Source organism: Sceloporus occidentalis, unplaced genomic scaffold (assembly GCF_023333645.1).
Source record: "Sceloporus occidentalis isolate IW3139 unplaced genomic scaffold, rSceOcc1.0.p SCAF_24, whole genome shotgun sequence".
NCBI lineage: Eukaryota > Metazoa > Chordata > Lepidosauria > Squamata > Phrynosomatidae > Sceloporus > Sceloporus occidentalis.
The window spans coordinates 7471197-7487540 of NW_028317004.1; the positions used below are offsets into that span (position 1 = coordinate 7471197).

General features: G+C 37.4%; 1 protein-coding gene across 8 annotated transcripts in view; it reads left to right on the top strand.

The window, feature by feature from the left end:
* Nucleotides 1-15693, top strand: part of LOC149300573 (transducin-like enhancer protein 1) — a 33630-nt gene extending 17937 nt beyond the window's left edge. For 3 of the 8 annotated variants that reach the window (XM_089485169.1, XM_089485170.1, XM_089485171.1), the window contains 14 exons: nucleotides 750-954; nucleotides 1805-1821; nucleotides 5057-5173; nucleotides 6168-6221; nucleotides 6465-6617; nucleotides 7606-7750; nucleotides 8804-8997; nucleotides 9169-9245; nucleotides 9670-9919; nucleotides 11193-11440; nucleotides 13151-13298; nucleotides 14706-14856; nucleotides 15414-15490; nucleotides 15586-15693. In XM_089485169.1, the coding sequence (XP_089341295.1) occupies nucleotides 750-954; nucleotides 1805-1821; nucleotides 5057-5173; nucleotides 6168-6221; nucleotides 6465-6617; nucleotides 7606-7750; nucleotides 8804-8997; nucleotides 9169-9245; nucleotides 9670-9919; nucleotides 11193-11440; nucleotides 13151-13298; nucleotides 14706-14856; nucleotides 15414-15490; nucleotides 15586-15693 (1944 nt within the window). Of the gene's footprint in view, nucleotides 1-749; nucleotides 955-1804; nucleotides 1822-5056; nucleotides 5174-6167; nucleotides 6222-6464; nucleotides 6618-7605; nucleotides 7751-8803; nucleotides 8998-9168; nucleotides 9246-9633; nucleotides 9920-11192; nucleotides 11441-13150; nucleotides 13299-14705; nucleotides 14857-15413; nucleotides 15491-15585 lie in introns of all 8 variants that reach the window. The other 5 variants (XM_089485174.1, XM_089485176.1, XM_089485168.1 and 2 more) reach the window with 4 other exon arrangements.
* Nucleotides 15694-16344: the final 651 nt, after the last annotated feature.

Below are 16344 nucleotides of genomic sequence, written 5' to 3' on the forward strand. Positions count from 1 at the left end.
GTGTGTGATATATAATTATATATATATATAATTATACACACACATACTGATAAGTCCCCAATGCGTGTGTGTTGAAGCATTTCTTGTTGAAACTTAGACATTGTGATTTGAAGTTTGCCAAGAGCTCAAAACACAGCTTACTGTTAGAACAAACATCCCATTGAAGGGTGCAATGTCAGTTGGACACTTGAAGGTTAATAACCTTACCTGGTTCTATATATAATAGTGCCCCATCCCTTCTTGTTGGATCAAGTAATAGTCCATAAATCTACCTACTAGAAATGGGCCACCTACCCCTGTGTGTGCTGTTGGCTAGCTTGGAGAATTATGATCGTTAATTTGTCTTAAACTAATTTTTAGCATTTGAAATTTTCAAACATCCCTTGTGCTCCACAAGATATAAAGAATAATTCTGGTGTTAATGGTAGTTAAAGTTGTTCCATATAATACATGGAGTGTTCTATAAATCCCCCCCCCCCACACAATATTTAATAGCTCTTAATGTTACTCTCTACCCCTTTTGTTAAGAATACAACTGTGTCCAAACCTTCATTAAAACAGAAAACCTAAGTTTCCTTGTTTTCAGTTCAATATGCATTTTAATTGAGTAATCTGTAAAGGTTTGGGTTTTTTTGGGTTTTTTTTTTTCTTGTCTAATGAATTTTCTCTTCTTCTCTTCCTTTTTCTCGCTTCCTTGCCATACTTCCAAACCTCTTGCGTGGGGTGACTGTCGTCCACCATCGCCACAGCAGCAGCAATTGCAAGCCCAGCATTTGTCTCATAGCCATGGACCGCCAGTGCCTCTAACACCTCATCCATCAGGCCTTCAGGGCCCTGGGATTCCACCCCTTGGAAGCAGTGCTGGCCTCCTTGCCCTTTCTAGTGCACTTGGTGGACAATCGCATCTGTCCATGAAAGAGGACAAGAAACATCACGATTCAGACCACCACAGAGGTGAGAGATAGGGCGAGCCCAAGTAGGATTTCTTCATCAACTCATTTGGGAGGGGGTGCCACCTCCCACTACTTTTTGAGTGATTTGTATCTACTTATTCCTCATTTTTGGAGGAGACAACTGTGTTTGCGAAATTCACGATTTGCGGGTGCCTAAGAACGAAACTTTTTTGGGGGGGGGGGCGGAAGGGGCAATAACGTTGTTTGTGAATTTTGAACTCGCCTTCAACCAAAGGCATGGATTTGCTTATAACTGTATCTATATATCTTGTTGCTTGAAGACGTTGCAACTGAACCACCGTTCCATTTTTAAAGCGTATGTAGCAACAAAGAACGGAAACAAATGTTTTTCTGTCCTGTACACTTTTTTTTCTTTTTTAAAGGATGTGGTAGACCATAGCTGATTCTTAGTAAAAACTAAGTAAGAAACCCACTTCAGCTTGTGGTTTTTAATCTTCTGTCTGGTGTCCCCATCACTGCCAGAGGAAGGGCAAGGAGCACACTGCTTTGCAGTTTTACTGTCTAGTATCAATGTGATGCAGAGAAACCCACACAGCGGTATTTAAATTAATGCTGAGCCGCATCTGCGTTGTTTTAGAAGGGGCACGCTTGCACTTGGCGTCTAAATTATTCTGGTAAATGAATAGACGTTTCTGTTTAATGTTAGTATTTCATACACCTTCCTGTAAACAGTTTTTGTTGTATTAGGAATGTGAAATGACTCCATTAAAAATAAAATCAATTTGAAAAAAATTGACTTGTGTTCTAATTTTTCCTCCTTTTTTTTTTCTGTTCTTGCCTATGTGTCTGAACGGACATGTCTGTGCATTTCTGGGTTTCTTCGAGGGCAGACAGAGAGCCGGGAACAGTAAGTAATCAGACTTGTGATCCTATTTCAATGTTTTTTTTTTTGTTTTGTTTTCTGCACCTTTTGCAAATCCTCTGCACTGATGGATACCTAATTAAAGCGTAAAACTACTTAAATGGCAACAAACCAGATGAACAGTCTTCCCATTCTCAGGAGGAGCTGAGATCTGCTATTCACATTATTTTGGGGTTATTCACTGCATCATGCAAAGTTGCATTTAAAATTACATCCGTAATGTTTCTGAAATTACAATTGCAGGCTCGGTCCCTACAACACCCTAACAGCTTTCTTAGTGTTTCTTTAGTTAGAGCTCTATTTTAACGATCCTTTTCAATTTCATGTTTTCCTTTATAAACATTAATGCCATTAAAGTCATTTTCTTTTGATCCTGACACAAGCTTAAGGTTCAGTAAACTGGGGGGTAAAACATGTGTGGTTGGGGGAACAAAGAGGGTCTATTATCATTGAGGTGAAAGGGGGGGGAAAGACATTGTACAGTTTCATCTGGCTTTATAATGATTTTAAGCCAAGGCAATTTAAATACAACCTCTGATATAGTTTACTTTGGGGTAGTTTGAGTTTCCACCAAACTTTTAAAGAACTTGTAAAACAATAAGAAAAATATTCAGTCTTCATCTATTTAAAGGTTCCTTTTGAATAGCTGCACCGAGCAGGAGAAAATCCTATAACCCCCTTTCTTTATGTGTAGGTTTGGCCTTTTTTTTTTCCCCCTGCAGGGTATTATTGCAGCATCTGTCTGCACCACCTAAGTGCCATTTATCATTTTTCCCTCCCACCTCTGAATTTACTGCCTTGACATCACTGTTAGGTTGTTTAGAAATGTAAATTCACTGTCCCTTTATTGCCCTGTAAGCAAGTTAGGATCAATACCCCGTTGTTACACTTTCTATTTAATTATTCGGCTCTTCAATGGACTAGTGTACAGAACTGCACACGCTTAGTCACGCCATTGTCTGGACTTCCCAGTAACAATCACATAAAGGTTGACCTTTTTTCCCCTGGGGGGCAAAAGAGAAAAAAAAACATTCCTGGGGCTGAAGAGGATGGGAGCGACCTGAGCAATAAAATCTGATGTGAACAGTTTGGTTTTATAAAAGACATTTGGGGTTGAACCACATGGTTTACTTATTATTCTTTGAGGCTCTGAAATGAAAATGTGTCAATGAGTGTAGGTATATCGAAGAGGCGGGGCCCTCTCTTTAAAACAAGCATTATTATTGAAAATTCCCTTTCTTTACACCCGTCATACGTTTATTTGTACTGATGATGCAAGCCGTCGGTATCCTCCCCTCCCCAGTTTGATCACTAGAGGGAGCCGAGCTTAAAGGACAACTGTAGTGAGAAAAACACGTTTCTTTAAATCTCTTAAACACGAATAACATAACTACAGTAAAACTTTAATGAAAGGATATAAAATTTATATTTTATGCAATAGTGATGTGCCTAGCATGCTATATGTGGAGCGTGGGAGCTGAAAAATGTATGTTCTACACCCTTACGTTAACGTATACCCTGCAATTGTGTTTAGCGTTTAAGGAATTTGGCGAAACTTATCTTCTTTCTCACAGCAGTTGTCCATTAATACCTTTTCACGCATGCAGTTATCTTCCCCGCATCTTCTCTTGCATTAGGAGTTGGTGCAGTGACCCTAGTAATTAATGCGTAACCTTCATACATATATATATATATATATATATATATATATATATATATATATATATATATATAACTATATTCTAATAATCGCTGTAGTCCTCATGAAAGCAAATTAATCACTTTCCCAGCATGCTCTGTGCTCATGGGCCTTCTCAGGCGAAAAGCCTTTCATGTTATTACGTTCCCTAGATTTGCCAAAATACGAAAGGTTCTTTGATTTATCACCTATGCTACTTAACTGTAATTTTTTTTATTTTTTTATTATATACAGCTAAAAAGGTGCTTCTTACACATAACTCAGTTTAAGAGTTGAGAAATAATAGAATTATTTTGTATTTTTTTTCTACTCTATAATGATGAATTTACAAAAGATTAAGGTCCAACGTGCACAAATGAATTGTCACTGAACCGATCCTGTCCTCGTTGTTTTACACAAATTGTAGGAAAAGCTTAAAAAGTTAATGTGTTTAGCATATGCTTAATGTTACGGTTGTCGAGCGCCAAAAGGTCTGTTGGCTCTATATGTGTTTTAACATAACCTTATTTGCGTTAAGTGTGTACATAAAACCAGGTGTGTGTGCTGCTTGGGGGTCGTCGGCTGTTCTAATGGCAGCATTCATCATCTTCCCTGCTCTGCGCAAGCTAATGTAGGAAGAAATTATGACACAAAATATCTTAATTGCTACCAGGTGGAGGCCGAGGAATGCCCAAGAGTGCTGCTAGCTCGCTTCTCTAATTGCCATAATATGCCCTGCTTGCTAATGGCTGCCGCTTACAATTTTTTAAGCGGCTGTAGGACCTTTAAGTCTTTATAATATGAGAAAGGTAGGGCCTATTGCGGTAGTGCGAAGTATAATTTTAAGTTGCCAGCCATGTTTAACCCATCGTGAGACGGTAGAATGATCTCCCAAGTTTGTGTTTCGGTAACCTGTGGACAGCATACCTAAAAACCTATGCTTGTTTCAGTGAATTGACAAAAGATTGCTAGTTGTACTCGGCCGTCGCTTTGAGTTGTCAGTAGGATGCCAGGTTATATACATTGCTCTTCAGCTACTCTAGCATTATATTGCCCATTTGTTTACCGTCAATATTCTGGTTTGTTGCCAGTCTTCAAACTGAAATCTAGTATTCCCTTAGTACAGAATACTACTTATGCCAAATTATAATAAGATGCATACTAGCTGTTTGTCTTTCTCTATTGCTCATATTAGTCTTTCTGACCAAGTTAGAATGGTCTTCCATTCCAAGATGATGCAAGCCTCCTCCCACTATAATGTAGGCAATATTGATATAAAATGTATTTCCTAGCACCAGTTCTTATTTCCCTATGGGAGATGTGTGTAGTACTTATTCAGATTTTATTACCTCTGGTAATGCGTACATGTATGTCCAAGAAGCAAAACCCCACAGAGAATTGGTAGATTTGCCGCAAATACGATGACATTTATAAATAAAATTTATAAAGTAATTTTAGTCAATACACTTTTTAGAAAAACTCAGACTTTGAAAAGAATGTCTGATAAACCCTTTTTCCTTTTTTTTTTTTTTATTTTGACAGAGCAATTCCCTGTTGGTCTCTGATAGCCTGCGCGGCAATGATAAACGACGGAATGGACCTGATTATTCCAATGACATCAAAAAGAGAAAAGTGGAGGATAAAGATTCCAGCCATTATGTAAGTACTATAAGATAATATATATAGAATTTTTGTCAAATATTTTAGTCGTTTGTCATTGGTTGCCAGTGTTCAAGGATATATTAAACACCTCTCTAAATCCACAATGGCGTAATTGAGTTCATTTGACTTCAGTAGGTATTAGAGACAAGAATAGAAAAAAAAGAATTATTTTATTTAAAAAAGAAAATGTGCATAGTGTTTAGTAAGTTACCCTTTTCAACACGGCATCTAACAGAAGTAGGTTAATTGTATAGGAACTATATCCTGTGCTTTTGTTTGCCAGGCAGTTTAATTATTCTGTAGTGGCATCTCACCCTTACATCCTGTAAAAAGAAAGGGAAATAGACGTTCAGTTGTTTATAAATCTCATTGTACAGCACTGAGGAATATGGTGGTGCTATCTAATATGTTAAATAAATATAAGGTGAATAATAAGTACCCGATTTTTTAATTTTTTTAAAATTCACTCCGCCTCGCTCTAGATCGCCGTCAAACTAAAACTCTACCCACTAATTTGAATAATACATATTTCTCTATTTCAAAGGCAGAGTATCAAGGGTTTCAGAAACCCAGATAACATCGTATTCAGAAATAGCAGGGGTTAGTCTTCTTATATCAGAAATATCATCAAACACAACATTGATCTGTGTCATAGATCCCTGGGGATTACCATGTTGTCTCTGTTCTTTCTTCTGTGTTCACCCTTTATAATGAAAATAAAATTTGCACGTGTTCCTTTTAGATTCAGTTCCCACTTGTTGCACATGGTTGGCATTTAATGTATTTAATGAACCATCCTTTCACCTAAAATAAAAAAAATTCTGTGTAAATTTGCATGCAAACATTTTATTTCCCCCAACACACAAAGTAGGCTTAAAAAAAAAAAAAAAATTAAAATCTGTTTTTCCTTGGTGTGTAACTAACTGAATACGTAATTGACAAACTCCGTTTTTATTGCAAACTACTCTACTTTAATTTTTATTTTTAACAGGATAGTGATGGTGACAAAAGTGATGACAATCTGGTAGTGGATGTATCAAATGAGGTAATGTTTCAGAATTCTTTCTCCTTACTGACATCCAAATAGCGTTTGGGCAAGAATTGCACATGCAGAGATCACATGCTCTTAATATATTAACCTGGATAGGATCATTTCCGTTTTAATCTCGCCTTTGACCCATTAATGCAGTCCGCGTGCAAGACTCTAGCTATAACAGGCTAACTTTATTTTTTGTTAGAAACATGGCATACCTATTTTATTTCTACAAAATGTTGGCTGTTCTTGTAGGACCCTTCATCCCCAAGAGCAAGTCCGGCTCATTCACCAAGAGAAAATGGCATTGACAAAAGTCGTTTAATGAAAAAGGATGTGTCTAGCAGTCCGGCCTCTACTGCATCTTCAGGAAGCTCTACGTCATTGAAATCAAAGGAAATGAGCATGGTAAGAAATTAGATTTTTTTTTTATAAATATATATATTTTAGGTGTTTTTTGTGTTCATTTTTTTTTTTTTTTTTTTTTTTTACATTTTGAAACTTACTTTCAAATGAATTGAGTGATAACTTGATTTTAGAACTAATTTTATAATTGTTATATTGGCCATCTAACTCTGAAAGATTCCCACTTTTGTGTGCCATGGAATAGTATATATTTTTTCTTTCATACCTTGCAACAGCTACTGAAGGATGCATATAAGTTCACGATTGGGAGCGTAGCGAACATATGAGCAATTATCACCATGAATAAATCATATACATGTCCCTTGCAAAACAGGCATACTAACACCATACACCATTCATCTGCTGTTTTATGTCTGTCACATCAATCTCTTTGGTGACGGCACATGATTAGCGGCCTTGATTTTTATTCTATTTGTTTATTACGCGCAGCGCTGTTGCAGAAATCAGCCATGTGTTCTTACAAGAGCTATTAGTAATCTGAACGCCTTGCACTGGAAAGAAAATAACCACACCAAACATGAAGCTATCTTGGCACTGATCCCTGAATTAAGTGATGGCAAATTCATGAGACCTTTATTTTCCATTTAGCTTAGTAGGCCAATTGTAAGTGCACGGGATGTAGAATGTTATTTTGTGCCAGATAGTCCTTAATTTGTCAAGCTCCGTGAAAAGACCACATTGAGGAAATTATATGCAGGCTTAGAACTTAGTTAGAAACAGTCTTTTATACTGCTGTAGCTAGCAAAATGCGTAACGCTTTCTGAAGATCTGAGTTTTCATTTTTGGCAGAAGAATTAAAGGTCAAACATTTCTTTCTCAAACGTTAACGCTGTCAACTTTGTGTGGATTTATGAAAATTGGCTCAAGGAATGGGTAGTGGGTGCCCAATATCCCAGCTGCTGTTGTGATAAATTGTGTAATATGGCCCGGATTAAAAATAATACTCATTTAATTTGTTTAATGATACTAGCATGAAAAAGCCAGCACGCCTGTTCTAAAATCAAGCACGCCAACTCCGCGAAGTGATGTACCGACTCCCGGCACAAGTGCTACATCAGGTCTGCGTCCAGGTCTTGGCAAGCCTCCATCCATGGACCCGCTCATTAACCAAGCTGGTGAGAACTCCCTTTAGTCTGTGCTATTTATATACTGCATACGTTGCTTACATAATATCCAATGAATCTTAAATATGTTTTTGCACGCTTTTGCTCCCGTCAGGGAGACTTGATGGATAACAGATGTTTGTTCTCCATTATCAACAGCTTGCCCCACTTTCAAACTGTTTACACTTGACTTTATTTTAATTCCAAATACTCCACTTTTCACAAAGGCATGTAGAACGTGTCTACCTCTGTATTCTCAATGTAATGCTGTCCTCAAACCATTATAATTCCCATTTCTGTATGCAGATGGCCAATGAAATGCATTGATGTTTACATTCACAGCAGAGTCCTTTCATGTAAACCATTGAAGAAATCCATCCCCCCCCCCCTTTTGAAGGGCCTATTAAAAATTCAGAAGTCTGGCCTACGATAAGATTAATTCCAGATCTCTCAACCTTTATCTTTGGTTTTGGCACAGGCAACTAAATTGTAAACAAAGAACAGACCATGTAACATGAGGAAAAGTTTGCGGTGAATGGGCTGAGGAATTCAGCTACGAAACAAATTCTCTGTGCTGTAAAAAGATAACTGCTTTCAAAGCTAGTGTGTGCTGCAACTTCAACGTTTCTGTGTACATAGATAGATGTGCCTTTTGTGGGTACATTTACTTGGAAATTATCATGCGTGATGCATGGTGAGCCAAATGAGCTGCGAACAAATCACCTAATTACATTGTAAATTAACTGTCTGTCTATGATCAGGCCAGGGTTCTTTTTTTTACAAGTAATTAGGATTAGGCATTTTTCCTGCGAAAATACAATCCATCACATGTGAGTTTGGTGGCAAACAATTCTCAAGAACCATTTTTGGAGGTTACCTTTTGAGTTGAAATTGGATAAATCAGAGATGCTGGCGTTTTATTGGCTCTAAAGTCGGCCTCTGTTGAGTACCTTGTAAGTTGTATAGCTTTTTTGAAGCACCCATTGTCTGTCTCGCACAAATAACATCTTGTTGACGTGTCTGTCGTGACTCATGACTGGCATTCCATTTCTCTTTTTCTGAAAGCTGCTGCAGGTCTGCGGACTCCATTGGCAGTTCCTGGTCCCTATGGATCGCCTTTTGGTATGGTACCTCATGCAGGCATGAATGGAGAGCTGACAAGCCCCGGAGCTGCGTATGCTAGCCTACATAACATGTCCCCGCAAATGAGTGCTGCTGCAGCTGCTGCTGCAGTGGTAGCTTATGGAAGATCTCCAATGGTAAGCGGAGACATTAATACTACAAGGAAGGTTAATATTGATACGTTGTATATTGCTTAACACTTTTTTAAATGTATGTATTGTATAAATTCAGATTAAGTTTAATTGTCTATTTGTAAAGATGGAATGCGGTGAATCAATAATTTTTTTTTTTAATTTTTTTTTTTATAGGTTGGGTTTGATCCCCCTCCACATATGAGAGTGCCAGGAATGCCCCCAAACCTGGCAGGAATCCCAGGTGGAAAACCGTAAGTAACTGCCCAGCAGAGTTGGCCATTTCTCCTGCTAGACACTGATGGTTTCCCTTTTAATCACAAGGGCCCTCCATAACGATGTTCGCAAGTGAAGTGATTTTATTCCTTGCAAAGTAACATAAGCACAGAGATCATTTCTTTTTATCGTCCTTTTCTTGGAAGTGTGGTCATTGTATTAGTATTTGAAAAATATTTTTCTCTAAAGCAAAAGCATTTCATGTAAGCAATCTGCCATAACCCTTATCAGCCATGAGTGAAGTGAGTACCCTATAACTATTTATCAGTTTGTACATGTAAAATAGGATGTATAGTTGGTGCCCAATCAAACAATAGATTCACATTAATCATGTAAATTTGTGTTTGTTTTCTTTCATAAATTATGGCCGTTGTATCACATTTTTATTTGTTTCCCACCCAGGGCCTATTCATTTCATGTCACAGCAGATGGTCAAATGCAGCCGGTCCCTTTCCCTCCTGATGCTCTGATTGGTCCAGGAATCCCTCGGCACGCACGGCAGATAAACACTCTAAATCATGGTGAAGTTGTGTGCGCGGTTACCATCAGTAACCCCACGAGGCACGTGTACACTGGCGGTAAAGGATGCGTCAAAGTCTGGGACATTAGCCAACCAGGCAACAAAAGCCCCGTCTCTCAGCTGGACTGCTTGGTAAGTGAACAGGAACTAGAGTCACAAGGGTAATTCCTCCTTGGAGAATCTCAATAAATGGCTTTTCATGTCAAGGAAACCACTGAAGTCCTCTTTCCAGAGTTAGGCCAATGATGTCTGTGTTAAGATTATTGTAGTAGGTGTTTTTGGGACAGGTGGGCTAGAATTTTTATTTTATGGATACCTAAAGGATTTTTCCTTTTTAGCTTCTTTTTGGCAGCAATGCAACCATGTTTTTAGATGTCAGATTTGTTTAGAGTTGTAGCTGACATACGCTGTGTCATTGTTGACCTCTTCTTGGGCTTTGATTTACTTGTCATAAATCAATCTGACTTTTTTTTTTTTTTCTTTCATTTGTGTCTTGTGTTTTTTTTGTTTGTCCTGGGAAGGTCTCCTCGGTATCCAAAGTGTGTTTACTCTTTGTTTGCCAAGTAGGTTGTTAAAAATTGTTAGTTGACGGTTATGAAACATAATCGCTGGATTTAGCGTTGCCATGATGTATGTTGACACAGACTTCTTTAGCTGTGCACATACAGGTTGTGTGTCTCCTTAATCTGAAGGAATGTACCTGTACAAATATTGTTTCTAAAATATAAATACATGTAAGATGGTAAACACACAGCACCTTTTTCCTCCTATTTTGTAATCATCCTAAAGTGTGTGTGTGTGTATGCGTAAAAAAATCCGCATTTTGGGGGTGTGATATTTATACGTCCTTGAGACTAATACACGGAGATTACTGCAAATTTACAGCATTAACAGCGTTTATGCAGCACATTATGGGAGCATTGCACAAAAAATGCACAAAAGTTGCGAATGTTAAGGTTGATGTGCTAGTAAATCCCAAACTATACTTGTACACGTATAATTACAGAGGGGGCTATGTTCTTAAAGGTAATTATTTTGTGTATGCTCTCCCTTTAATTTTGAACCAGCGGGTTTCCTAGTTGATTTTCTCACTATAGTAGGTAATGTTCTTATTTGGTAGTTTGTTTCCATTGTTGAATGATTAGGTATCTGCCTTCTAGGCAGATATAGATAGATAGATAGATAGATTAGATAGATATAGATAAAGATATTTGTGCGAGGAAGTACCTTCTGAGTGTTCAGAGTGTAAATTTTCTCCGTTTAGCTTTCATTGTTCTGGAAATAACTCGGAATATAGTAATGTAAGAGCACATTTTGGCAGTTTGGAGCTTTTACTAGGGCAAACGAAGCTAATTTTGTAATCTATTTCTGCTATAAACTTTTTTTTAAATTTTTTTTATTATAGAATAGAGATAACTACATCAGATCATGTAAATTACTGCCTGACGGATGCACACTTATCGTCGGAGGAGAAGCCAGCACCTTATCCATTTGGGACCTGGCAGCTCCTACCCCACGGATAAAAGCAGAGCTGACATCATCTGCTCCTGCCTGCTATGCCCTGGCTATCAGCCCCGATTCCAAGGTCTGCTTCTCCTGTTGTAGTGATGGAAACATTGCAGTGTGGGATTTACACAACCAGACTCTCGTAAGGTAAGCCAAAATTGTTGGTGTAACCTTATACATCATTGAAGTAAATTACTGAAGGATATGTTCAGTGCATATGGAAAAAATCTACTCCTTGATATCAATGTCGGTAGATTTTTTTTTTTTTTTTAAGGCATATATGTTGTGCATGTTGTACATTTATTTATTTTGTAAGTGTGAAATGTCTATGCGCAGGTTGTTGTGCGTCTTGTGGACCAGAAAGACGATAGCTATTCTACCACACAATGTAAATGAGCAGCAATCACTGTAGCAGTCTAATGCTGCTCCGTATTATGAATTTTATCCATGTACCCTAATTGCACTTGTTATGGGATACAAGCTGGGTCCATACATACGTAATTTTTTTCTCTTATTAGATAGTCATACTCTTAGTTAACCTAAAATATTGATTAACACAAGCAGAATTTTACACCTAGTCCTTGAGCACTGACCTTTTGGGTTTTTTTTATGCTCTATAACCCTGGCAGTTGGTATATCTTAAAACCATCAGTGAATGCCAAGGGGGTTAAACAAGGCTTAGCACGGATTTTTATTTAATTGCTCTTAGAACTAGGTTGTATGTAGCGCACATCTTTCAAATCCTATTAGGTTGGCAACCCTGCTTGCGTGGAAGGCCAGAAAACTATTCTGTCTGGAGTAAATCCACAGGGCTTTACAGGCTGTTTGGCAGGCACATGACAGATTTGGGACTCCGATAACTCTCCTCCCTACCTTCAGATGAAATTTTAAACAAGCGCAGCCAGTGTTCTCTTGGCAAAACATCACCACAATTGTTTTGATTCCTTTAAAGTGCTATGAATCTGCTAAAGTGTTTTACGTGATATTTTCTTGCACGTAGCCCTACATAAATGCTTTGCTTCGAAGAAGTGGAAAGCGCTTTATATGGAGATTTTTATGTCTCTTTGGGTTGAATTGCCATATTTTATCAAACTTATTAGCTATATCAATACAATCTACAATACATTTTTTTCTAATTGCAGTTTGGATTCCAAATGTAAGTTTTAAAGATTTTGGAGTTTTTTTTTTTTTTGTTTGTTTTTTAACATAATGTATTTAGACTCTGGAATCATTGAAGGGTTCTTTGTCCCACGTGAAATCAGCTAGTAAGGGATAACAAATGTTTAGCCAGTTATACATAAGACACTTATTTCTTTTCTCTTTATTAAACTTTAAAAAAAAAATAATAATCCTTGTTCCAAGGGTTTATCAAAAAAAGTATAGTTCTTATTGGTTGTGTCATTGCTGCACTGACTCAAAAATCTTTGTACATCAAGATGTAGAGTTGAACTTCAGTTTCAACGCTTGCTTAGTAATAGAAATGAATGACCAATCTGTATATTAAATCAAGATAATATTTGTAACCGTTTCTTCAAACACATAATGGCCACCTTTGTTATATAGCTTTAACTCATTTAGCATCGAAAGCAAAAATCTACAAGAATAAACCTGAAGGTGCCTGTCAACGCATGCAATGTAATTCAGTTATGACTGAATTTACTTTTCCAATAGAAACATTAACACCTGTATTTAAGTTGTGGGTGCATTTCGTGTAACTCTGGAGGGAGCTGGAGGAGTGTTTCCGTTTCACTAGACTTACAAGAGATGACACATGTAGAGAGTCCAAAGCTAACAGCTAGCAGTGTTTACCTTGAGTCCTGGCAGGAAATCGTTATTCAATCTTGTTTGTCTTATCAGGCAATTCCAGGGCCACACAGATGGAGCCAGCTGTATTGACATTTCTAATGATGGCACCAAACTCTGGACCGGAGGTTTGGACAACACCGTACGATCCTGGGATCTACGCGAAGGACGGCAACTCCAGCAGCATGACTTCACATCTCAGGTAAACACGCAGACTTGTACTTTTGATCTCAGGAGATTTTATTTACGCTACCGTGTTTTGCTTTTCAAGTTGTTTAAATCAAAGCATAAAACATGCTTCGATGCTACATGTTTAACATGTTATGTTGTATATTGCAAGTCTTTTTTTTGCCCTGTAGAATAGAGGTAAACCTTCTTTTTTAAAATGCTTACAGAATAGCAGAGAAGGGATGATTAGTAAGTATTAAAATATATAAAGTGTTAAAACACAAACCCTTGTAGGCTTAATCTGGCTAAGGATGCTACAAGTGGAGAGTCAGTAGGCAATATCTATATATAGTCCACTGAGACACATTTCGTCAAAGTAATGTTAGTGACAGCCGTTAAGCTGCTGATGGACGAGACAAATATTGCTATATGCAGTACATCCTTATCTCTAGTCCTGTAGAGCTATATACATTCTGTCAATGTGCCATTCGAGCGAAAGTGATGCATTTAAAAAAAAAAAAAAAAATAAAGATCCTTAATGGGTGTTTATAGTAATGCTGTAACTTATCACTGCTCTGGATGAATAGAGCTGGTTGGGGGAGAGATTTAGGTTGTTGTAAGTCACCCAAGAACATAAACCAATATAAAGCCTGCTCTAGCCTGCCTATTGTGAAAGGCATGCTGTGTTAAAGTTCCCAGTAAGACAAATGCATTGGTCCATAACCTTACCATATATTCAGGTTAAAGGCGCTCTTCCGCTTAGACAAAACATTATTTAATGTGTTCGGTTATTCCCCAGGTTTACTCACACGAAAACAATATAACAAGGGAAGAGTGGCACCCCAAAAGTATTTAATGAAAATACACATTAATATTTAAGTAAAGGTGCAAATACTCCTACCTGTGCCCACCAGGTAGATAGAATAAAGACAAATAATGGAATGGAGTTGCACTGAAAAAGGGGGGAAAAAACAAGTATATGCAAACACTTTCATTTTTTTAATGATCATACAGCTGGTACCTAATACATGCATAAGTGGCAAATTAGCAGAAAACGCTAATAAAATCCCCAACTTTAAGGCATAAAGTATCTCAAGCATTATAAGATTAATGCTGTGGGAATAAATCTGAAATACTTTTTGCATATACCTTTGGCTGTTTTCCCTCCGAGTGCAACGGCATTCAGTTATTAATCACAGGAAATCACCACGGTTTTTTATCAGTACTTGTGTTGTCATATGACAAAATAGAATATGAATAAGCCAAAATTCTACTTCATTGAAGGAGAATTACTTCTGAGAGGTGACTGGATTAACGAGGCATTCATCTTTTTATTGCTGCATGGAACATTTGGTGTCACGGGGATGGATAGAAAGTTGTTAATCATTTAATCTTTTGTACACTGTACGTTAAATGTACATGCGTTTCTCTGTGCTTTCAGATCTTCTCTCTTGGATACTGTCCGACTGGTGAATGGTTAGCAGTCGGAATGGAGAGTAGTAATGTCGAAGTATTACATGTAAATAAACCAGACAAGTATCAGCTGCACCTACATGAGAGCTGTGTGCTTTCATTAAAGTTTGCCTATTGCGGTGAGTAGTAGTCCTTAAGTATGGTTGTGTATTTAGCATTTCCATTCACGCATTTTAAAATACATAGAGCTGGCCCTCTTCAGAGCTTTGCATTATCCCAATCCTCCAACAGCCAGAAAAGTGCACCTTTGATCAATTTCATTGGATGTCTTTCCTCCCAGTTTTAATGCATATTTGAGTCTCTTAAAATATTTTAGTGATTGTGACAGCAGAGTACATACACTCGTAAAATTAAACCTGAGCTGCTTTGGCCAGTTAAAGGTACAATTCACTCATATCGAAGTATTACACTGTATATCTATTCATAGTCTACATTTTCCTGCATGCAGATTGGTTTGTTTAGCAAGTGGGCTTTAGTCCAAACACCCCCCCCATCTGACTACTAAAAGCAGGCAAGCATATATGTGTGCGCACTTTTAGTGAATGTGTTGGTCAATTAGAGCCAAGCTCTCATTGAAGTCGCTGGGAGCAGCACCTAATTGCAGCGTTCAACTGTCCTATAATTAACAGTCCAGATTTACGTTGATTAGTAAATGTTTGTTTTAATGTATTTTTAGGCAAGTGGTTTGTGAGTACTGGAAAAGATAATCTTCTCAATGCTTGGAGAACCCCATACGGAGCCAGTATATTCCAGGTAAGCTGGCCAATGCCATTCTTGAATAGCTTATTATTTGTACTGATTTACTACTGTTGGTGTCTAATTTTATTCTTCTTTCTCTGTTTTTCTAGTCCAAAGAATCCTCGTCTGTGCTGAGCTGCGACATCTCCGTAGATGACAAATACATTGTCACAGGATCTGGCGACAAGAAGGCTACAGTTTATGAAGTTATCTACTGAAAATAACTGCGTTTAAAACAAAGGATAATCTGGGCCAAAATAAACTTGTGTGTAGAAGTAGGAAGACTGCATTCTTAAAGGAAAGAAGGGAACTGACTTTTTTCTTGGATTTAATTTTCTTTTCTTACTTTAAACATGTGTACAAAGATGCAAAGGGACTAGCAGAGCTCTGTACACAAAAATCAACTGCCTGGAACAAATAGAATGTAAGAGGGACAAAGGACATCAAATGATGCCTTAACAAGTCTGCTGAAGAATGTTGTTTTTTTTTTATTATAATTATTTTAAGTGACTTTTGGAAAAATTAAAAGTATCCTGAATTTATGGGTAATTGCGTTTTCCTGTTCTTCGAAGTCCAACATTTATTGGTTTAAATGTTTTTTTTTCTATTTTGTTGGAGGTTAAGTGTTTGTATAAAATGTAAATATATTTGGTTTGCTACAGTAAAGGTTTTAGTACCAACAAGACATTTTTGTTTTCTAACTGTCAATATGTAAATGGTTTCTCATTGTGTACATAGGATTTGTAATTATATTGGTTACTAAGGTGGTGATGTTGAACTCCTGTTTTGCGACACTGTGATATCATCAGGTCCATAATGCCATAATTAGAGTATAATGGCAAGTGTCCAGTAATGGTTTTAAACGGATA